The 23,405-nt window shown below is 42.6% G+C and overlaps 2 protein-coding genes across 4 annotated transcripts; one reads left to right on the top strand and one right to left on the bottom strand.

Annotated features, from left to right (window-relative positions):
• Nucleotides 1-3,366: 3,366 nt before the first annotated feature.
• On the top strand, nucleotides 3,367-22,335 carry PDCD4 (programmed cell death 4). Of its 3 annotated transcripts, none has more exons than XM_019293904.2 (13): nucleotides 3,367-3,446; nucleotides 7,423-7,570; nucleotides 8,740-8,836; nucleotides 12,151-12,447; nucleotides 12,995-13,089; nucleotides 14,754-14,867; nucleotides 15,133-15,354; nucleotides 15,615-15,712; nucleotides 17,221-17,335; nucleotides 18,192-18,299; nucleotides 19,378-19,488; nucleotides 20,253-20,392; nucleotides 21,594-22,315. In XM_019293904.2, the coding sequence occupies exons 3-13, from the start codon at nucleotides 8,797-8,799 to the stop codon at nucleotides 21,652-21,654; spliced, it is 1,401 nt and encodes a 466-aa protein (XP_019149449.1). In that variant the 5' UTR covers nucleotides 3,367-3,446; nucleotides 7,423-7,570; nucleotides 8,740-8,796; the 3' UTR covers nucleotides 21,655-22,315. The 3 variants fall into 3 exon arrangements, with proteins under 3 accessions (XP_019149449.1, XP_010407337.1, XP_039409827.1); XM_010409035.4 differs by lacking the exon at nucleotides 3,367-3,446 and adding an exon at nucleotides 3,645-3,774 and having other exon boundaries at nucleotides 21,594-22,335; XM_039553893.1 differs by lacking the exon at nucleotides 3,367-3,446 and adding an exon at nucleotides 6,245-6,499.
• BBIP1 (BBSome interacting protein 1) lies at nucleotides 22,053-23,357 on the bottom strand. Its single transcript, XM_039553895.1, has 2 exons — nucleotides 23,244-23,357; nucleotides 22,053-23,166 (listed from the first exon to the last, which is right to left on the bottom strand). The coding sequence occupies exons 1-2, from the start codon at nucleotides 23,287-23,289 to the stop codon at nucleotides 23,009-23,011; spliced, it is 204 nt and encodes a 67-aa protein (XP_039409829.1). The 5' UTR covers nucleotides 23,290-23,357; the 3' UTR covers nucleotides 22,053-23,008.
• Nucleotides 23,358-23,405: the final 48 nt, after the last annotated feature.

Below are 23,405 nucleotides of genomic sequence, written 5' to 3'. Positions count from 1 at the left end.
CTTGCAGCAACATAGCTGAAAATGTCAAATCCTTGTATGTTGACACTTCTCTGGCTTCAGTCCAGTGGTGGGACTTAGGGACAGTGTCCTGTTTTCTGGGAGGAAAGCCAGAAGGAGGGAGAGGAGAGGTGGAGAAAAAAGCAGATGTGAAGTGGGGTGAAGAGAAGCACGTAGACATTTAGACCTCAATGGTCAGGAAAAGGCCTTGGCTGAGGCCCTTGGCCCCGATGAGGTAAAACATCTTGTTAGTGTTTATCACAAAAGGTGACTGGCACAGTTATATTTATAAGGTAGAAAAAAATTGGAAAAAGACCAACTAATCTACTTCTGCTCCACCACTGAGCTACTTATTTTTACCCTAGAACTATCACGAAAATCCACTTTGGTCAAATTTTTTCTTGGAGACTTGAGATGCTTGAGGTTTTTTAGGCATAAACAGTATCCTGTTCAAAATATTATATCTCTTGTATGAAGGCAGGTGTGACTGATACAGCTTCAGACTTCCAAGGGGCGTATTTAAATAAATAACAGGAACTAATCCATATAGCCAGATTTCCTTAGGAGCTTGGGGATTTACATGTCTAAATTTCACTGAGACTCCAGGACAAGGGATAAAATTCTAGTTAACTTCACTGCAGATAAAACCCAGGTAAGGGGAAAAGCTTGAAGACAGACGCCGCAGTTGAATGAATTTATACCTCAGAAATGATACTTAGAATGAACAGAAGGAATCATTCTAAAAAGCAAAAGAACCAATTGGGTATAAAAGCTATGTCTCAAAAGCGAGTCGGAGTTTTGCCTTTTAAAGGACATTAATAAAAAATGGGAAAATGTTTTTCCTTGTTGCATATGGCTGAAGAAAACAGGAGGAAGAACAGATTATAGGGGATAGAGGCTAATATGTGTCGGGCATGGGCAAAACCTGAACTCATACTTTGCTTTAACTTTTGCTGAGGATGTTAATCATGTGGTTGCAGATGTGAGGGATAATAGGATGGGGGTATGGAAATGTTTGTGGACCGGATAGAAGCAAATCTCAGGGCTGCTTCCTGCGCTGAAGGCAGAGGAACGGGCTAATCCACATGCCAGAGCTCTGGAAGAACTGGCCCGATGTCTTTAACAGGTCCCTCAGTCAGGGACAGGAGCACAGCAAACCTGTATGGAAGAAGTGAACTGATTTGGGCAAGAAGAGGCATGAAGGTTTCAGCTTAACAGTATGTGGACAGATTCAGAAAAAAATGGTGAAGAAAAGGCTAGCAAAAGAGAGGAAGGTAAATGGCATGAGATGAAATGGGTTTATCAAACCCATTTATCTTCCTTGGGTAAGGCAAGCTGCAAGCCATTTGCCTAGTGAAGGAAATGGGGTGAATCTCACCTCTCTGGACTTACATTGCACATTTCATATGAGGTCATGTGGAAAGTTCTTAAGAAAAGGGAGAGGTGATTTTGCACAAGGTATAACCCCCTAAAGACCTGGTGTAAGAGCAGCGGGGCTGTCAGGCTGGAGGGCAGTTACCAGGGGAGTGTTAAACATCACTCTGCAGATCTGGCAAAGTGCTTTTGTAAATGAGCTTGGCACTAATGTTACCGGAGAACTGGTGAAACTGCTGATGACAGAAAATATGAAGCAACCTCAGGACAAAAGAGGCTTGAGATGTTAGACAGAGAAAGGTAGATAGCAGAAAGTGGTGGTCATAGGCATAAATGACCAAAGCCTTTCCTGCAAGCTCCCTGGCAGCTCACACTTTGATCACCAAGTAACAGACTTGCCAGTAGTGGAAATAGGAAGTGAGAAATGCAGTCCTGGGAGGCACCAGGAGAGGTGCAGCCCAGGCTGCACTGAAGGCTGGGGTGAGCTTGAGGAGAGGCTATCTCACTTCATTTTGCGAAGCAAATACTCAGAGCATGAGGCTTTCTCTGCATAAATACTCTCAGGAAGGGACGAAAGAAGAGCTGATGGTGCTAAGGGCCAGTGCTGGTACAGAATAAATGATCAAAAGGAGGCATCAGACATTTTGATTAGAAGATCGTTACCAACCATTTGACAGTGTGGTTCTGGAATGGCCTCCCCACTGCAGTCGTGCATGCAAAATATTGAATCGCTTTGAGGATGGAACTTGGCAAGGTCACGATAAGGATTATATCACATGGTGCCGTTGATAGGAGACCTGATAGCACAGAAGTTCCTGCCAGTCCTAAGCACAAAGGTAAATGTTCTGCAACCCTCTGTCCATATAAATATAGAGCATGTGATTATATACACACAAAAAGCAGGCACATGATTTATTAATCATAGGACCTCAGCTTGTCAAATAATAATTACAAGGCAATAACACACCTTGTTTTAATAAATGGCTCCCTAAGATTTTCTCCCACAGTAAACCAGTAAAAAGGGGCAATTATTCTGAGGTAGAGGTGGCATTTTGTGTTTCTGGTTGTTAGCTTTTAAATGAACTCACTGTCTGGAACTCTTAAATACTCTAATTTTTCCGAACATTTCACAAGTTCAGCCTTTTCCAGTAAAGCGTCTTTTCAGATGCGTGATTGCCCTTTGTTAAGGCAAGAATGAACAGATGACAACGGCAGCACGGAGGAGACATGCCTGGAACAGTTTTACAGAGCAAACCCGGTGCTGCCGCTGCCAGGAGGGTGTACTCAGAACCCTCAACAGGGGAGGCTTCTTGTGCAATGTGAGGGGCAAGTCCTGGAAAGCCACGACAGAGACAGGAAGGCCGTGGTTCGGAGAAGTGTTTATGCAAAGCCATGGCAGTGGGTGACACTTCAGTCTCCGTGCTCGGGCAAACGCAACGCGATCCCTCTCCACCTTGCAAAGGCGCCCGGCCCCGACCAGCGCTGCCCTCGCAGGTCTGCAGCACAGCCCCGTTCCCAGCCAGCTCTCGGATGGAGCTGCACGAGGATGTTCAAAAGCAGCTCTCATTACTGAGCATTAAAAAAAGTGAAGGCGTGTTTTAGTACCCTTTCAACCTGGAGCTGACGCTGCCTGATGAAGAAGAATGGGTTTGCTGTGCTTGCAGTTCATGTTATGAAGGCACCTTTGCCGAAGATGCAAAAATAAAAGTGGTCTGAAGGGAAAGAAAGCAGAAGGCCAAGAGACAGGCAACTGAACAGAGCAGATTGATTTAACAGATAGGATACATTTTTGCTGTCTGCATTATGTGTGGAAATTCTTATTCCAAGTGACACAGTAACAGACTAGACTGTAATCAAACAGCACTGCTGAGGTGTCAGGAGCACAGATGCTGCCTATCGAAAATATTTAAAACAGAAAGTAAAACTTCGAAAAATCCGCAGTGGGGAGCACAAGGGAAACGCTCAGTGATGTTTCTAACCCAAGGCAACTTCTCTCTGCTTTTCACTGCTGTCTCTGGTGCGGGAGGTCGGAAGCCCTGCGTGAGTCACCCCAGCGACAGCTCAGCCAGAGCTCGGTGAGAAGCAAAGGCCGGCAGCAGCCCGGCCAGGGCAGCGCGGAGACACGCGGTGTCTATTGTGCACCAGGCATCGGACGGGGGGAAGGGCTGCTCCACGCGTTTTGGGGAACTCCAGCCAATGGATTCCTCCCCTGGGTGTTACGGGAGGGCTTGGCCAGCATGTGAGAAAGGGAGGGGAGAGTTTGAAAACAACCCAGTAGGCTCTAAGGAAGGAAGGCTGCTAGAAAGTGACCTGCTCGCCTCCGTGCGAGCATTTTGCTCCAGGGGATCGGCGACTGTAGGGGTGGAAGCGCAGGAGGGGCCGGGCGGCTGTGGCGCGGCACAGGTAACCCGGGATGCAGGTGTCGGGCAGCGGGGTCCAGCTGAAACACCCCTCGCTGGCTGCCTCGAGCTGCAAATCCACCAGAAACGGTCCAAAGAGTTTGGGTTGGGTTTTAGTTTGTTTGGCCTTTTTTTTTTTTTTTTTTTTTTTTTTTTTTTTTTTTTTTGTTGCTATGGGAGAAGGAATTTTGCTGTTTTGTTTTTATGGGGATTTTGGTGGCATGTTTGCTATTAATATGTCTGGGGGAGGGAGGGCAGGAGGGAGCGAGCAGGTCTCTACAGCTCAGAGGTTAGCATGTGATCAGCTTTCTTCTGGCTATTGCAGGCAGCTTTGGGGTTAGAAAGGCAAAAAGAGGCGATGTCTTTTAGTAGGCTGGTTGATACTATGGAAAAATACAAATTATCTTTCATGCACATCAGCTCTTTTTCAGGTCACAGTGCTTTAGAAATCAGAAAGTATGTGCAGATGAGATTTTCAGTGATTGATAACCCAGCTGCTAATAGACATTCAGCAGAAGAAAGAAAAACCTCAGTTTTCTTGTCTGGAGGTGTGCTGGATGGTTTGGGGGTTTTCATCTTGTTTTGACTACTGATCCAGCTTTTAGGCCTCTTGGAAGTGATCCAGTCCTGAACTTCAGCAGAAAATCCTCCAGCAGTTTTCCACGGTGTTTTAAAATGTAAAATTGGTATGATGCAGTATTTTGTGCCATCTTCTCTTGTGCAGGTTCTGGTTACTGTTTCAGTTTCTCTGTCACCTCTTTCCTCTTTACTGAAAGATCTCTTTAAAGCCCCACTCTCCCTTGCAGGGGAATTTGCATTCCATGATCCATACTAATAGCTAGAATTTATTTTCCAAATCTCGGTGATGACACTGTGGTGGTTTGCTTGGTACGCACGAGTCAGAAGAGGTGCAAAGAGCAAACTAGGAACTATTTTTTGATTGATGGGGAAACAACATCTTTTAGAGCTGCCTCTAGGTCGCGTGTGAAAAAGGTCTTGTGTGAGCACGTTGTACTGTTCTGACTTGAAAACTCTGCAATTTAGTGTCTTCATGAGCAAGAAAGATTTTCTTTCTGTCATTTGGCTGATGGGGAAAGTATCATGAAAACATGGCAATCGTGCTGCACATTCTTTTAACAGATAATTTTGTTTTAAATCTTAAACCTGTTTTGGATGATTCATGCAGAGCCAGGCCAGTAAATTAATCAGAGGCTCTTACACAAGGGAATTTTGGCTCTTATTTCAGCCAGAAGTACACCAATCTGGAGTAGAATTATACTGGCAAAATATGTAATAATACGACAAAAGTCAAGTCATAATCTGGTTAACTGAGGATGTTTCTCTTGCTGGCAGCTGGAAAATTCTGCAATGCACAAGTACCAAAACAGAAGGGATCTGTATTTGCTTCCCTCATTGCCTGGGCTCTCTGGAGTGACAAATTAGGGAGAGAAAACAAAGGGTGAGCTGAGTTTTGAAGAGAGACCTAAATGGAGGCAGAACACATGACAATGAGAGGAGACTGTCATCTCTAATTAGGTGTGTGCCCTCAGGCAGTTCACATAGAGCAAACAGGGTAAATGTGAACTAAAACAAGGTGGAAACTTTGGAAGGCTGTGGACGGACATGCCCGGTTTGGCTGTCAATCCTAAACCTGCAGCGTATTATGGGTTTCAGCAGGGGAGGAGGTGGCTGCAGCACCTCTTTCCCGTGGATTGCCTGAGCAGCAGGAATCGCGGCCGCCAACTCTGAGGCGGCAGCGGAGCTTCCGAGCCGCCCTGCCCAAACCCTGTCCCCGTGCTGAGGGAAGGGCTTGTGCGGGGAGGCAGCCAAAGGCCGCAACTCCCCTTGTTAGCAGAGAGAAACACACGCAGAGAACAGGTAATGTATTATTTTTCTGACGGTTTTGCTTCAGAAAGAAAAAAAAAAAGACTTTTAATTGAAGAAGTAGAACAGCACGTGGAGAAGGAACCAGGCACAGCTGCCGCTTTTCGGCGGCTGCCCCGGTGCAAACAATCAGCACCCCCAGGCGAGATGTGAGGAGCCGTTCTCTCATAAGCCGGGGGCTGCCACTGTGAAGCCCCTCCATGGAAGGGCTCAGGCGATGCTATCCCGGTGTAGGCGCTCCGAGCTGTGTCTCACAGGGAAATGGAGGGCGCTTATCGGGCGCTTATCGGGCGCGCCTCAGGCCCCCGCTCCCCTCCCCACACCAATGGCTCCTTCCCGCTCCCCCTCCGCCCCACCGACCCACCCGCAATGGTCTCGCCCTAGCTGTTCTCCCCCGCCCTTCCCTCCGAGCCGAACGCGCGCCGGACCCCGCCCACCGCCACCGCCGCCCGCCGATTGGCTGCGGGGCGGGCGGCAGCCAGCCAATGGCCGCGCCGCGGGTGGCCGTGTCGCTGGGGCAGAAAACACAGGCAGGCAGGGGGCGGGGCTGGGCAGCGGGAGCGCGCGCGGCGGCGGCTGAGGGGACTCGGCCCGGCCCCGGCGGCCCTGAGGGAGCGGCGGTGCTGCGGGCGCATCCCGGGGGCTGCGGGCGCTCCCGGGCCGCGGCAGCCAGCGCTAGGCCTGTGCCTGTGCGCCAGCCCGGCCCCGGCGGCCTGAGCCCTCGGCCCCGCGCCCAGCGGCCTGCAGCCCGCGGTCCGGCCCCCGGCGGCCTGAGCCGTCAGTCCCGCCCGCTCCTCAGCGCCGGCGCTGCGCCGCCGTTGGTCCCGGCCAGCGGCACGGGTTTGGTAGGAGTACCGGGTCTTAACGTGGCTTTTGTATCTGTGGCTGCCGAGCAGCAGCTGGTGTTGGCAGGTCGCCAAAGCCTCGGTGATGGGGGTGTTTGCTTAAAGTTAGGGAGGAGGGGAAAAAAAGTGTGTGCTATGTGGAAGTTACTCAGGGATGTTTTGCGCCCACGGGAGGTCTTGATAACTTCTGGAAGCTTTGTCCTGCAGCGTGTGTTGCTTCTAAAGGTTAATGTCCCTGCTGAGGTGGAATGCCCGTTTAGATGAAGTGCAAGAAATGGTAGTGGGTACAGAGCACCGAGTATGTTTTACTGGTGGATTTCAGTGGCTTAGAAAAATATCCTTGTCTTACGAATTACTGTAAAAGTATTGTTCATATCACTGATTCATCTCAAAAATTTCCATCGCATTTGTGTTCTGCCTAAAGTGGCTTCTGTCGATTTTGTTCCTGTATTATCTCTAACACGGATTCTGATGTTTTTAAGGCGGTTTTGCAAATTGTGTTCCCTAGTTGATCGGTAGTGCTGTGTGGTGTAAGTCTGCAAATCAGAAAGTGGTGGGTTTTGGATGCAGTGATAAATACCAGCATCCTGAAGCCCCAGCAATCTGCTGGTTTGAGTTAGTGAGAATGTGCATTGCTAAACTGAGAGTGTATCTCATATCTCCTGATCAGTATGACAGCAGGACTTGTAAGGCTTGGATATTCCATCATCCTTGTTATAAACAAAGTAGGCTGCTGAATCTCAGAAAGACACCACATGGAAGTTGGGTTGTTACTTATTATGTTGCCACAGGTGGAGGATTTAAACTAGGGTCCTGTACCGGAAGAGCATTTCTCCACTTGAAATTTAGAACTTGGTTGCAAATGATGAAAGCTGTGATTATTATTTAACACAGTTTTTTTTCCTTTTTTGTCTTTTACCAAGAGGTGGACAACTGATGGAACATTCCACTAGGAAGAGTAAAACTGTTCTTACAAGGTAGTTTGCGCAGATTAGACTGAGACCCACACGGAAAAATATCTCAACCAGCAGTGACTGGGAACACTGGAGAACTCCTGAATGATTGCTTGAGGTAACTCACAAAAAATGTTTATTTTAAAAAATGTGTGGGGCAGGGAGGACTCTTATTGCAAAAGGCTGGGAACTGTTTGGGTTGGCATTGGGAAATACAAGACCATGACAGCTGAATGCTGTGCCCCAAACCAGTTTCTTTATTGCCAACGGTCTGTGATGAATCATTGGCCGTTAATGGGTCTGTGGCAGGCAAGTGGGCATGAAAGGGGAAAACCGGGGAAGAGAAGAAAAGGGGAAGGGAATGCAGTCCTTCCTTGTCACAATCTTACCACTCAACAGTAAACAGTTTTCAGGGCAGCAAAGGATGAGATAGGGGAAAAAACAGCTACTGAATTCTTATGGCACATACAGAAATACCAGTAATATTCCCAGGCCTATGAAGGGATTTGTGAAAATCTTGCAGGTGAAAAAGTGTGTGAGGGAATTCTGGGACTGCTTAATTTTTTGTGTACATAAAGGAGAGATGGATGATGCCATCCCATTCACGGTGACTTGGGGTGGTTTGGAGAACAGCAGCTACTAGGGAGGGGGAGAAACAGGAACAGAAAAAGAGAAGTGTTTAGACATGGAGAACTTTATCCCTCGCAGATTGAATGGTGGTTGCCAGGAGCGTTTGAAGGGTGCAGAAGCACAGATGTGAAAGCATGATAGCTATATGTACACAGACAGTAAAACAAAGACTATGTCCTTGAGGGGCGGATCAGAAATTAGCTTTTTTTCTAAGGGCTGGGCTGAACTCGATAAATTGGTACCATTTTATCAGCATCATTCACATGAAGAACGTTTCTCTCGTGGATGCAATAGTAACATTGGTATTGTATGCTTGTATGGATAACCACTTGGCAGAACAGGACAGTCTAGATTGATAGAGGTGGCTTTTATCAGCTAAAAAAAACTGCATACATGGGGCTTTTAGCCTTAAAGTAACGGCTTTTGTCCCCTTCATAAGCAACAGAACTGATAACTGCTAAGGCATCCAGACTTAGATGTTTTGGAGGGTGGTGCTTCTGTCTTGCTACACCATTTACCTTCCCAGGAACTTTTCAGCTGTTACTAATAGTTAATTATAGCTTAACCTCCTCAGTTTTTATATTTCGTGAGTGAAACGTTTGCATTTTACTTTGGTCTAGTGTTTTTTGTTCTCTAAGCTTTTCTATTTCTGTTTAGGCCTTGGAGGGAAAACATTAAGACTTTACATTTCACAGTCAGCTCTGTTAAGCAACTATGGAAATAGAAAAGGAGCACATTTTTATTACCCCACCAGGTAAGTAATGTATTCAGTTGTTTTGGTTTTTTTTTTTTTTTGACTTAAAATTGCTTAGCTGACCAGAAATGTTCTCTGTTGAACAAATGTATCACCTGATAATTTTTTAACAATACTGCTTAAAAAACAATCATCAAAAACTTACAGAATAGTTATTTCAATTATATATCATAGATTCCTGCTCTATTACATTTATTTAAAATTTGTTAAAATAATAAAGTTAGCATTTCTGTAAGTTACTGAATAGTAGTTGCACTTGCCTCGTTATCATCTGAGTTCAAGTAGTGCTGACGTGAAGAAAAGAATAATCTTAGAAGTAAAATGTGTAGGTGTGTTTAAGATGTACAAACTCTGCTTTTATGCAACTATTTACCTTAAAATTAGGGGGGAAAAATGTTGAAGAGCTTGACTGGAAGTGGGCTGGCATGGGAAAAATTTAGGAAGTACATGTTAAAGACTGCCATGAAATTGACTGTCCATATCACACATTTCTTTTATGATGCTTAGTCAGGGTAACACAGATTCATGTTGTTTTCTGTATCTTCCAAACATTATGATGGTCTGCACTGACTCTTTCATGTCAAAGAGGTTTTGAATGTTTTTAAGGATAACAGGTATTTATGTTAAGATGGCAGTAATGCAGTTGAGCTGGCAACATATTCCATAATCATAGGGAGTTGATGTTGATGTTCTGATATTTAAGCAAAATTAGGTTAATGCAGAAGATACCTTGGTTCTCCACATTTTAGGATTATATTTGAATAATAGGTGGAAAGCTGCAGGAGAGCTGGTTTGAGTGAGTTTGGACAGTTTAAATTGGTAGAAGGCTTTCTTAATGAAGGTAACACCATAAAAGCACAGATTTTAAGTGAGCCTTCTAGGCTTAATAGCAGGGTAATGAGATAAATTTGGATAACTTCTTAATATATAGTAAACAAAGTATTAAAGTTGATCCAAGACTGTTACTGCCTATATATGTATCTGTTATATGATGTGAAAATGAGAAGCTGGAAAGAATATCTGCACCATTTTATAGGTTCTTGTTATTTCATTTTATTTTATAAGTTTTTGGAAAATAATGTATGTGTTCAGCCTGTTTTTTCAAGCCTAACTAGGTAACTAATAGTGGAGGGCCAGTTGGTTACCATATTATGGAGAAAGAGGTTACAGCTGGAAGTGACAGTGTTATATGAAAAACAGTTTAGTAGTGCAGTGAGAAATATTAATTCTTATGGGTTGGATGTTTCCTGTGGACATTTCCTTTAGTCTTGAACCTGAGATCAGGATTGTGTAAGGAGGTTGGACTGTAACCTCCCCTTTAATCCTTAGCTGTTGAAGTCAGGACTGACTTGTGTTAGTTGTTGGCCATTTTCTTTGGAAACTGCGGAAGAAGGAAGTGGTCTTCAAAGAGTACAGAGTTTCTGGACAGCCAGGTCTCAGGTCTAAACTGGAGAAATTCATGGGAGACTGAGCATGAAGAAGAATTTGCGTGCATTTGACTGAGAAGAGCTGGTTGTTGCTGATGGGGTCTCCTGGGGAATGAGAGGAAGGAAACCTGTTTGGGTTTGCTCGTTTTTTTCCCCCTCTGTTAGATTTATGCAAATCTCTCATTGTTTTATTAAAATGTTAGACAAACTGAGAAAGCTGCTTGTGAGAAATTTTTTCCTGGATGTGATGCATGCTTTTCTTTTTTAGCTTGCTGCAAGTGTAAAAGGAATGCTTTTGTGGGAGTAATGAGTGGAAAGATGAAGCTTAGCCTGGAATGGCTGCATTTTTGCTCAGCTGTAGCATTCACATCTGTGAACACCAGTGTCGAAATGTTATTTCTTTGATCACAAAGGAGGCAGTTCCATCAAAGTTTTCTCCGTTTGTAGAGTAGTATTCTCTTTGATATGGGTAAATGCTTGAAGATTGGCAATATTTCATTAGTGCACTTTGCTTTCAAAACAATTTTTCATTAACCTGTTCTGAAGTGAAAAAAACATACTTCTGAGAAGTATTGCCAAATGCATGTTGCTAATGAGAAAGTATCAGAATGGTGAATTAATATATTAGCTAAGTTCAAATGTAAATATCTTCATATTCTGGGTTTATAGCAGTGAGCTTTTCTGTAAAGCAGTTTTGGAAAAGCAGCTTCTTCGGAGTGCCCTCCTATTGCCCTGCTAGTGTCCAGGCTATGGGTTGTGTCTTTAGGACTCTACTCAGTTCTCAAGAAACAGAGAACTGTGTAACAGAGAGCTGAGGCTGTTTGCTTTGTGCATGTCTTCTAGTTTGCAAGGACTCCCAGGGTACTCACTGGAATGTAAATAGGTCCTCAGGTGCTTTTTCTTTTCTTTTCTTTTTAACTTGATTAGTTAAGAAGGGGAAGAATAGCTTGTGAAAGCTTTTGTTTATAGTGCTCTGAATAAGACATCCTGCTGAACCACACAGCACAAGTGGGGGACAACTTAACTTTGTAAGGCTTTAGACCTAAACATGAAATGTGCTTTAGCTTCCTCAGAGAGTGAAGTTACTGCACTTCTCAGTGCTCTAAGACATTTACAGATCCTTAAGTTGTGAGAGTTTCTTGTTGGGTACAGAACAAACCTATTATATTTGTGTTGTGTTTAGCAAGTCTTGACAGAAGCTACAGTGAAGGACAATCCATAGAGAAGAGAGATCCCACTGATTCAAAGGACTGTGTATTCTATGAGTCTTCATTACCAAGCTCTCCAAGCTTTGTATTGAACAGCATTTTTCCCCCATAACTTTAAAAACAACAAATAAAAGTAGTGATGTTTTTATATTTTTCTATGGCTAAGTTGTTGGTTTTCTTGCTAGTGGGCTGTGTTTGAAATTCCTTGAATTGAATAAGGGGAATGTTGGTTGATGATTTACGGAGTTAATTTCACTTTGGTGAGGAGTCTTTTAACATCAGTGAGTTCCTACAGAATTTACTCTATTGGCAGTTTTCTTTGTTTCTAAAGCAAGAGAAGAGTGGGTGGAGTGAGAACGAGGCACTTAGATCTAATGCACTGAGGAGTTCTGATGGTTTTTGTTTAACAAGGGTGGGGTTTTCTGTGGTTTACGTATTTATGTATGGTTTTGTTAATTTGCTTTCCAGTTCTTGACATCTGCTCTGTTTAGATTGTGGATATTTTGTGCAGGGGAATAAGAAACTCCTTATTACTGCAATATGTAGACATATCTTAAAAACAACAGTTGCCTTAACACTGTTGGAAGCAAGAGTTCTATATAATGTTATAATCCTTTCTAAATGCAATGCGTTTTGGTATTCTGACATAAAAGATTTTTTTTTCTGTCTTCTTTTTAAGAACTTGAGAATCTAAATGATGCTCCATTTTCCGGTGATGAAGAAAATGGTGTGTCTGAGGAACGAAAAACTGAAATCAATGGAAATTGGATTCCTGCAACTTCAATTACCGAAGCCAAAATAAATGCTAAAGCAAAGAGACGGTTGAGGAAAAACTCTTCTAGAGATTCTGGGAGAGGAGACTCTGTTAGTGAGAATGGAGAGACACTGAAGATTGGAGTTGTACCAACAAGCCCAAAGGGGAAACTCCTGGACAGGCGATCCCGGTCTGGGAAGGGAAGAGGTCTACCAAAGAAAGGTTTGTGTAGCTTAGTGAAGAGAGTAGAATGAGAAAGATAAAGATTTGTTCAAAGCACAGTACATTTTTTTCTGCTGGGAACTGTGTTCATAAACCACAGTCTCTGTGCAGGCATTTGGCCCTTTATGTTAGTGGGTGCCAGTAGCAGGTAGCAGCAAATATAATATGTCTGTGATCAATCAACATCTGTCTTTGAGGGAAGTACCTTTCCTTAGTAGATTTAATACACAAATTTGAACTGTTGGTAGTTCACAGGACTGTTACTAATGCAAATTTAAATCATGGTTATATTTGAAAGTACAGTTTCAACTGAACTTCAGTAATTCTTTTGAAGTTCCATACTGCTTCTAGTGTCTTACTGGAAAGTGATGAAAAGTGGCTGTGGAACTGGGAACTTGTCAGACAAACACACCCTTTTTAGCATATATTGTTAGTCAGGAGATGGACACAAACAGTGATAGATCACTTTTAAGTTAAAGAATGTTGTGTTGAACTCAGAAGTGTTTGTCAACTGGCGGTCCTTACTTACTCTCCCATATTTTGCCAGGTGGAGCAGGTGGTAAAGGAGTTTGGGGGACACCAGGTCAAGTGTATGATGTGGAAGAAGTAGATATTAAGGATCCTAATTATGATGATGACCAGGTATGCAAATAGTTTCTTTGCAGTGTTGGTTTATATTTCCTTTTATCGATTTCAATGGCCTTGTGAGTTAATATGAATGTCAGCCTGGCTACACTACACTACAAAATGCTCATTTTTATGCTCAAGAATAGATTATTGGCTAGTAAAAAGTCAGCTGGTATAGAAGTCACAGTGGAATACTCACAAATCTTACCCCCAAGCCCTCCTTCTATGCCTGAGTAAGCAGCATCGCTTTCCCAGGTGTGTTCTCCACTGCTGATTCCCATGGAGGTGGATGTTGCAGTGCTGCTCTATATTGCACACAGGCACTGTGTTAAAAATGCAACACAGACTTGCTCAGGTTGGGAGTTTAGTGGGGACAGTATCCTTTATAGATTTTTCTCTTCCCTGTGTTCCCAGCCCACCCAATGTCTTGTCTGCTTGGTGTAAACACTTCAAACCAGCATGAAGTCGATAGCCTGGGTATTTTATTGGCATATGTTTATTTAGAATATGTTATGGAAGATTCTATCTTACAGCCATATTACTGGGGCAAGGGGAAAGAAAGCAAACCTTATTGGGCAGAGGGGATCTCTATCACTGAAAGGGAAATGCTGATTACAAACACAGATTGTATTATCTCAGAGACTTTAGCAATTGCAAGACTGACCATAAGTACGTTCTGTATGACATAAGAACAATGGTGGTGTCCTTTGAGTAGAGGCTGTTTGCTGTAGCCATAGCTGCTGAAAGAATGGTATCTGGGAATATCAAAGTCTTCTTCCAGGGAAAATCAGTTTTCCCTAAAATTTGACACTTTACATTAACTGAAATAGCCATTAAAAATGGAGCTGACAAGTGCATAGAACAAAGCTTATTGAAGAAGGAACATTCTGTGTAACTTTGGTATGATGGAAGGATAGGTTTTTTTATTTCTGCTATACTTCTTGACCATGAAAAGTTTCAACTAAACATTAGTTGAAAAACCTCTTTGTTCAGATGTCTTTGTTCAGCTCTGTAGTATTGCTCTGAATGTTGTTTCTGTAGGTGTGGAGTAGGGAACTGAATTAGAGCAGGGAGATCTGGTGCTGCTGGAGCTCCGCAGGACAGGTGATGCATGAGGCAGTTGCTGTGTGACTTTTTTCCCTTAGGAAATGTCTTTGCTCACAAATATTCTGAAAATGCCTTTTCTGTGATTTGTGCATGGCACCGCCTGTCTGGTCACACAGTCACTAAGGAAGAGGGAACAAGGCAGGTTTCCTGCCAGGGATGGGAGTGCCACTTGCAGGGGAAGGTGCTGTGGCACAGCCAACTTCACTGGGCTGGGACGGGAGCTTCTGTTGCTCTCCCTTCAGTATGGAGGCATTTGACCTTTGCTCCTGTGGTATCAATTGAATCCTAGGAACAGGGTTCGGTGTTAAATAATTTACCGTTATTTAACAGTAAATTCAGCCTTTCAGTTGAATTCAGCTAACAGTAAATTCAAAATATGAAGAAGTATGACAATTAGCCAGCATTGTCTACGCTTTAATAGTAGAGACAGAGGCTAATGTTTTTTGGAAGAATATTGACTACCAAGAACAAATCATTATGGATTTTAAAAAATCTGTCTTAATGCTAATAGTGGTGCATAAGGGGCAAGAAGAGACAGTAAGGGTATCCGCTTTTGTTGTCTTTTAAAACAGGAGAACTGTGTCTATGAAACAGTAGTTTTACCTCTTGATGAAAGAGCATTTGAAAAAACTTTAACACCAATCATCCAGGAGTATTTTGAACATGGAGATACTAACGAAGTTTCGGTATGTTTTGTGCCTTTTTATTTCTTTGTTTTAGGGGGCAAAGCTGTAGCATACAGGGTAATGCAATTGCTAGCTATGAACGAATTTATAGAGAAGTTGGCAAGAAATGTACTATAAGAATACCCAGTTATATTAAGCACATGAGCAGAAGCATATATGAAATTGTATAAATATAAGCACATAAATATTTATTTGAGGTCTATTTATATATTTAAATAATAAAAACTATGAAATCTCATTGTTTCATTTTTCAAATCTTATCTAGGAGATGCTGAAGAATTTAAACCTTGGTGAAATGAAATACAGTGTGCCAGTGCTGGCTGTTTCCTTGGCATTAGAGGGGAAGGCTAGTCACAGGGAAATGACATCTAAGCTTATCTCCGACCTTTGTGGGACAGTAGTAAGCAAAACTGATGTGGAAAAGTCCTTTGATAGACTGCTCAAAGAACTACCTGAATTGGTGTTGGACTCTCCCAGGGCACCGCAGGTATATTTGTAAATCTTTATGACAGTAGTCAGAAGCTTTTTGTGGCTAATATAGGTCAAATAAACTGAAATAGACTGTATTTTGAAAAATATCTATTGATTTTTTTACTGTCTGTAATCCTCTCCCAATTACCCAGGCTGTGTTTTCACTTTGAAACAGCTCATTTAAATAAAATCTGAAAACCAAGCACATTGTAATTATCTACTTAGAAATTCTTTGAAATTCAGCATTTCATTAAAAATGCTTCTGTTTTATTGCAGTTGGTGGGCCAGTTCATTGCTAGAGCTGTTGGAGATGGGATCCTAAGCAGTACCTACATAGATGGCTACAAAGGCACTGTGGATTGTGTCCAAGCTCGGTAATTTCCTTGCTTTCTGTATAGAGACAGTTTTCTATTCCAAATGTCAAAGATGATGATCAGGAATTTACAGCTTCAGAAAAAATCATGCAGTTCTTTAACTTTTTTTTAAATTTAATTTAAAATGAAAAAAAAACCCCCATAAAATCTGCAACAAAACCAACAAAATCCAGAATGACTCAAGTCAGAGGAGAAATACTGAGTTCTGAAAAATGTATTAATACATTTGAGTTCAGTTTGTCAGGTTTGTTGTCCAGCTTATGCTCGAGGGTGAAAAAATGAGCTGAAACAAGAAGTGGTTATAGAAGGTTTTGTCTTAGAAAAAGCTTTAATGTGATTAATGGGTAAATATAGCATCAGGACAGCTGCTGTAAATATGTTGTGAAGTACACAAGGGATTAACTGTTTTGCCTTACAAAGATTTGAAGCTTATGCAGTGATTTCTGAGACTTTCTCTGTAATGCTCTATTTGTCAAGAAGTACAATTGTTTTCCATGTCAGTGTGAGAAGTTTGAAGGAGCAATCTCTGACAAAGAGGGATGTTTTAATAATGAGTCATGTTTTATTTTTCTTACCCCCATAAGTGTATGTTTGAGGCTTGGTGTGGAGGTGCTGAACTCCTGTGTCTTCCAGAAGTTGCATTTGCAATGATTATAGTTGGGCACTTTCAGAAGGAAGAGCAGTGCTTAGCTGCCTACCTCGGGGGCTCAAATTGAGAAAATTGTCTGTCACTTATACAAATGTGTCCTGTGATTTGAAGGATTGTGGCCTGCATTCTGCACATCTGGGATGCTTTGCTGCCTTTGTTATTTCTTGGCCAGTCTTTCCTGCTCATTAAATCTTGGTGAATAGAGTTATTGTTATTGGCTTGCCCCCAGCATGAGGACTGGGAGAACTGTTCCTCCTTTACATGGAGGGTACATACTGTATCTGAGACTTCTTTTTTTTCACCTTACTTCCCTTTTTATTATTTTTTCAATAAACAGGCATCCCTAGCTTGTACCATTTTTCCATCTACATATTTACCTTCTGAAGTGTTTTCTTTGGCTTAAATTCTAAAGGTTTCATAATTCTTTAGACCCAAACAGAAAATAGTATTTCAGTAGAAAAACTGTTCTTGAGTGTGGCAGCAACTCAGGCCTTTTTTGTTTGAGTTCCACCTGCCAAGCTGCATTCCCGGAGGAGCCTGGATACAATCCATCTCTGCATAAGAAAATATTCAGCTGTTTTTTGTGAGGATGTTTCAGGTTCTGCATTGGTGATTCAGTCCACAGGATTGTTACCTGTCCTTACCCACGGTATGACCAGGAGTATAAAGGTGACAGAAGGACCATGTGGGGAGCTTATTTGCTGGATTTTTGATCCAGATGGTCCCCATGGAGCTGATAACCCTGACCTCTTCCCAAAGATCTGGTAGCTCTGTCTGAGGAGAAATGGCCATGGGGGAAGTTGCAGATGCATTTGATAAAGTTCTGTAATCACAATTTAAGCACTGACTTTGCCTTTAGAGCTGCGCTGGACCGAGCCACGGTGCTGCTGAGCATGAGCAAGGGAGGAAAGCGCATCGACAGCGTGTGGGGGGCAGGAGGGGGCCAGCAGTCTGTGAAACATCTGGTCAAAGAGGTAATGACAAAACTCCCCTCTCTCCAGTTGGCTGTTGGTCTAAGCTTACCTCGTTTGGGGTAGAGGGAAGAGTGACATGTATTCTGTACTAAAATGATGTCTTATGTCATGAGTGTTGGTTTTGTTTTGTTGTTTGGACTTCCTTTTTTATATAATTGAGTTAGACGAAGTAGTTTTTACAAACTGATGTAGATAATTTTGTTAATTTTGTAGTATTTGTCACTGGTGGGAACATGCTAGTGCCATATTCTGTATTGCAAGTATATGGGGTTTTTTTGCTTTAAGCAAAATTTGTAAGCATTTAGCTTTCTTAGACCTCACAGTATAAAGTGATGAAGTAATTAAAAGAGCCGAGATGAAACTGACTAGACTAGGTAAACTATTATTTTTTTGGTGTTGCTGATAAAAAAAGCACAGTAATAACTGAAAAAAAGAGAGAGGAAGAAACAAGAATATTTAGAGATCCATGCTATGAAGGCAGCAGGTCTAAAGGAAAAAGGTCATGTTACAATTTCTAGGTTGGGAGTGTAACATGATAGGAGGAGGCATTCAAGGGAGAAGATAAACTTAATCACACCCATATTCACCTTTTAGGGTGATACACAGCTCAGAAAGCACTGGTTTTGGTGCTTGTGTATCAGCACTGTGGATAGGTATTTGGCTTACACTGTGTTTCAGGTTACTGGTAACATCTCCATTTAATTAATACCTGAGTTTAATTACATTTATAAAAGCATTGGCAGCAACTTCAAGGAACTGACTTGCTGCTGGGTTGATAGGGGATTATCAAAACAGTTGACAACTTTTAAATTTTGTATCTAATTAGTGTTGGGTTTTTTGTTTTAAAATTCAATAGATTGATATGTTGCTGAAAGAGTATTTGCTTTCTGGAGATGTATTGGAAGCTGAACGCTGCCTTCAGGAACTGGAAGTACCCCATTTTCACCATGAACTTGTATATGAAGTAAGGAGAAATCAGAGTCCCTTTAATAATTGTTGGTATTTTGATGTGGGCATGCAAATAATATAACTGGCATCTGAAGCTTAGGTTGCTTGTTCTGTTATTTGAATAACTAAATTGTTCCATGTAAAGTTAATGGTTTGTGTGCTCATTTGTGTGTGCATTGTGCAACAAGTAAGCTGCTGCTGGGAAGATCCAGAAGTAATTTTTGGGCGTTAAGTAGTTGAATTCAGACTATTACAAAGAAAATAAGAAAATAAGATCTCAGTTTATTTTCTGCTGAGGAATAGCAGCAAAAAAGCCCTCCCATGCTTTGTTTAGGTGTTTATTTCCTTCTAGTTTCATATATCTGGGTATTCTAATGGGTGTTACCTGTTTTGTTAAGTTATAGAGCTTCCTTTTTCGGGGTGGGATTGTTTCACCCAGCACATTTGTAAAAGCTCACATATTTCAGACCCAGCCTATATGGGAGACGGTTCCCATTTGTACTGTTTTATCTGCCAAATTGGAAAATGGTTGTTTACCAATAAAGCTGAACACCCACAATCTCCAAAATTTCCTTTTCAGTAAAGTTGTTGTTTACTTGTTACAGAAAATTCCTTCACAATAGAACTGCAGAATCATTTCATTTGATGGAGGTTGTGGAGTATTGTAGATTTTAAGCTTCTGACTCCTTCTAAAATCATAGATAAGAAACCCCCATGGATACAAAATTAAAACCCCATGGATACAAAATTGATTTCACAAAATTAATTAATTGCCCTCTGTACTGCAGCAGCCATATGGATACAGCTGTGTAGTGCTGAAACCAGCGACAGAAAGGCAATGTTTTTCGCTCTGTCTAGTCCTTTCTGGTTTTTCATACCTTTTATCTTACCCAATGAACTTCTCATCAGTTCTTCTTTTCAAGTAATAATAATAATATTAAACTGAAATGGTGAGTGCATGTATCAAATGGGCTTTTTTCCCCAGAAAATTCCTAATAATGCATTCACTCCTTTCTGTACCTCATATGTTCACACACCATGTACCTGAGCCACTGTTTTCATTTTAGTCAAAACACTTGCATGATTTGTTTTAGGCCATTGTACTGGTTTTGGAGTCAACTGGAGAAAAGACCTTTAAAATGATACTGGATTTGTTGAAAACTCTGTGGAAGTCTTCTGTCATTACTGTGGACCAAATGAAAAGAGTAAGTATGGCATTTAGAGAACTTTGCATAAGGTCTTCCAAAATTTCCAGCTGCCTTTATGCAGTTAAATGGTTAAAATGCATTATCTAAAATGCTGCAATATTGCTTCATTTTTTAAATTTCTGTTTTTATCTGGTAGTTCTTTGTAACTGAAATAGTACAATAAAGGCCTGCTAATTACAAATGTCAAGTAGAGCCATATAGAAACCAGTATTTTGCACAGCTGGAATCATCTGTGACTTTACTTCTCAGGATGAGTACAGGACAGCAGTTCTGTCCCAGGGCAGACTGGGGACCACACCAAGACTTACATAAAAATTCGCCCAGCTGAGTTGCTGGTGGGAAGTGATGAAGTCAGCTCTGGTAGTTTCTTCCCTGCTGCATAAACTATGTTTTTGGCCACATTTTGTTCGTTTACCTGGAAGACATATTAATTTTCTTCCCATATTACTACCCACGTAGTAACAGGCAGGCTAACACAGAGATTTTGTACTATCTGGATTTCTCACTTCTAAAGAAGTTAAAAGTTCAGATTGTGTTTTTATGTAGATAGGTATTTGTATAATGCCATGGTATTGGCTGATATTATATACCTTATTTCTCTACTGACTTGTAGCTGCTCTGCTTTAGGTTTGTTGGAACTATCCACATATGTGTGAAACCATATAAAAAAAATTAATCCTCTGTAGTGCAGAAGGGTATTTAAAAACATTGTAATAAAATCATGGAATAACCAGATGATTATTTGAATCCTTACACTGCAGGGCTATGAACGGGTTTACTGTGAAATCCCAGACATTAACCTGGATGTGCCACACTCCTATTCTGTGCTCGAGCGCTTTGTAGAGGAATGCTTTCAGGCTGGAATCATCTCCAAACCACTGAGAGACCTGTGCCCTTCAAGGTACTTGTTTCATTGTATATAGGCAAAGGCAGTGCTCTTCATTTCTATCATAGGTTACAGAAAGCAGCATCTTAGGACCAAAGTGTTACTGATTGGAAGTGGAAACTGGAGGATGGACAAACAGTTGGACTGGTAAAAAGTGTATTAAGAAGCTGCACTGATGTGAAACCTGTTATGTGGAGGCTGGAGGAAAGGCAGCCTCCTGTGAATCCCAGGCAGGACCCCTCAGTGCTCTCCAGAGGATAAAGGCTGCCTCTCCTCTGCTTTCCTGATTTTCTTGGTAGAAATCAGTGCAGCACCAAGCTGGAAGATCCAGGTGTCACAATGGTCCATGTAGTTACAGTGGAAAACTGTCAGTTATACTGGGGAAATGAGAAAAAAATCCTTCAAAAATGGTTTAAACTTACCAATGTGATTAGAGTTCTAAGATGAGACAACCAGTCCTAATGTTTATATAAAAAAGAACAAACACTAACATGTGATAAGCTCTACGCACCCCATCTCTCCTATCTGTCCTGTGATACATATAGTGCTTTTGGTTTGTTATGGTTTGGTTACTTGTAGCATAAATAATGCTGTTTGAACTGTAGCTCGTCAGTATGCTGTCATCTCCTAACTGGTCACAAAACAGTTAATAAGTTTAATTTCCTCTGAAGAATACATGTAAATTTTAAAATAGGATGTTAGAACTATTATTCAGTTTTATGCATTGGGAATACTATTTATTTAACAAGTCTTTTCTATTTTGGGTGTTTTGTTAAGAGTTCTTAAACCATCTCGACAGCTTGTGGTAAATTTGGATCTCGAAATGTTAGCATCTTTATCAAGAACAGCCTCCATTTGTGGATTTTACACTTAAAACACTCTGTGTGTGTGTTGATGTCAAATGTTTTGCAGGTTTGGGGGTGTGGGAGGGCTGAGAGTCATCACTGCATTAAAAGCTTGATTATACTTTGGTTACCAGTTTTATGTTGAGAGGCAGTTTTGGTTTGTGTACTTCAGTTTTAGGTAGAAACCTGCCATCCCTAGGTTTCCAAACAAGCATTTTTAAGCAGCTGAGCTGACATTGTGATCACTGCTAACCCTGCTGAACTTAGACTTTATATTTGACTTCCAAGACCAAGAGAAGATTCTTCTCAGTGAGAAAAAACAAGCAATGCTACTCTGAATTGGTGAAAAGATACTTTCTACTTTCTTACAGGGGCAGGAAGCGCTTTGTGAGTGAAGGAGATGGAGGTCGTCTTAAGCTGGAAAGCTACTGAATGTGAGAACTGCCTCCTGAAGCCTTACAAGTTGAAAGGGAACATGGCTTGCTATCGATCTATACAAACACGCATGCTCCTCTGGTGTGTGTATGTATATATGTATACACATCTAGGACATGCCAGATTTAAGAGTTGCTTAGCACAGTTCATATTTTTTTAAGAGCACATGTTTTGGGTACAAATTGTTTCTTTTTTTTTTTTTTAATAGTTTTGTATATTTCAGGAAGAAGTTTTCTTTCTTTGGGCATATAGTAGAACAACTGGCCACTCTGCTGTGGTGGTGCCTTCAAATAAGCTATCTCTGTATGTGCCATGTTTATGACCTAATCATTCCACGTGTGCATCGATGTCTTGACTGCCGCTCGCTATTTCCAGGACAGTGCTGTCATCATAAATCACTGGTTTATACAAAGCTTTATTATAGAAGGGTCAAGTTAAGCTGCTGTGATCCCATTTCCATTGCTGCTGAAGAAATACTGTGCTTTGGGAGGAAAAAAAAAATAGCAGTTCGTTTTAAAGAGCCCAAGAAAATACAGTTGGGTCACAAGACAAATTCATCTGTTTCAGGGGAGAACACTGGTTGGTTTCAGCCCCCATGTACCAAACTTGTCTTTTTTTTCTATGTAACTGGAAAAGTGAAAAGTTCTGGTAAAACATATTAAAAATATTTTTTGTGAAGCTCTTGTTTCTGCCTCCTTTTTATTTATTTTACGCAGAACAAATTAAGCAGTACATCTAACGCTGCCCTTTGGTATTGCCGTCAGGAGGAGAGCACGGAGTAATTAAGCTCGTGGTTAAATAAGTATTTACGAGATCTGTTTTGGAAAACACAACTGACTTGCGTAGGAGCGTCTAGGCTGGCAGAGATACTGTGAACGTGTCTTTGCAGCACAGCTTTGCCAAGCCCTTGCTCAAGAACAAGATGGACCTAAGGGAACTCGCTTACAGGAACACGGTGGAGCCTCTCCTTTGTTTTTCAGTTTCATGTCAAGATTTCAAGTGTTCCGAAATGCTGGGAGTAGCCGTTCCAGGGCCGGGAATACTCTGTGCTTTAGGAGCCAAGCGCTTCAGTGCTCGAGCGGGTTTGGTAAGCCCGGCTTGGAGCAGTGGGGTTGTGTAACTCGCCCTCCTCCCGCAGTCCGAGGGGCTCTGGTACCTCTAAATTTAGACGCGTTTAAAACATCGCCTGGGCAGCAACCAGCGCAACTTCTACACCAACAGCGCCCGACGCGCGGCCTCCCCTCCCAGCCCGGCAGCACCGCCTGCGTTCAGGCCGCGCTTTAATCCCGCAGCCCCGTTACCCAGCGGTACCTCCGATCGGCGGGTGCCGCCGGGCGCGACCCTCCCCGCGCTACTGCCGAGGCGGTGCGGCCCCCGCGGACGGCGGCGGGGCCGCCTCCAGCGCCGCCCGCTGCAGCTTCTCCAGCTTCTCCAGCGACACCGACTTGAGGGGCAGGATCTTGGGCTTGCACAGCACCATGGCGGCCGTGTCCTCCACCGACAGCTGCCCTGCAAAGAGAGAAAAGGGCCGTGAGCGAGCGCCGGGCCGGGCCGGGCCCGGGCCGGGCAGTGCTCGCCGCCGCTACCTTGCTTGGGCAGCACCTCCCGGAGCGCTCCCGTCCCCTCCGGCATGGCGGCTCCGGCACGGGCACCGCCCCCCCGGGGACAACTACAGCTCCCAGCTTCCCCTGCGCGTCGCCCCGCCCACGCACTCCTGTCGTGTCCCCGGTGCATGCTGGGAGTGGTAG

Source organism: Corvus cornix, chromosome 6, assembly GCF_000738735.6.
Source record: "Corvus cornix cornix isolate S_Up_H32 chromosome 6, ASM73873v5, whole genome shotgun sequence".
Taxonomy (NCBI): Eukaryota; Metazoa; Chordata; class Aves; order Passeriformes; family Corvidae; genus Corvus; species Corvus cornix.
The sequence above is the reverse complement of the archived record's forward strand: the minus strand, read 5'-3'. Positions and strand labels throughout refer to the sequence as shown.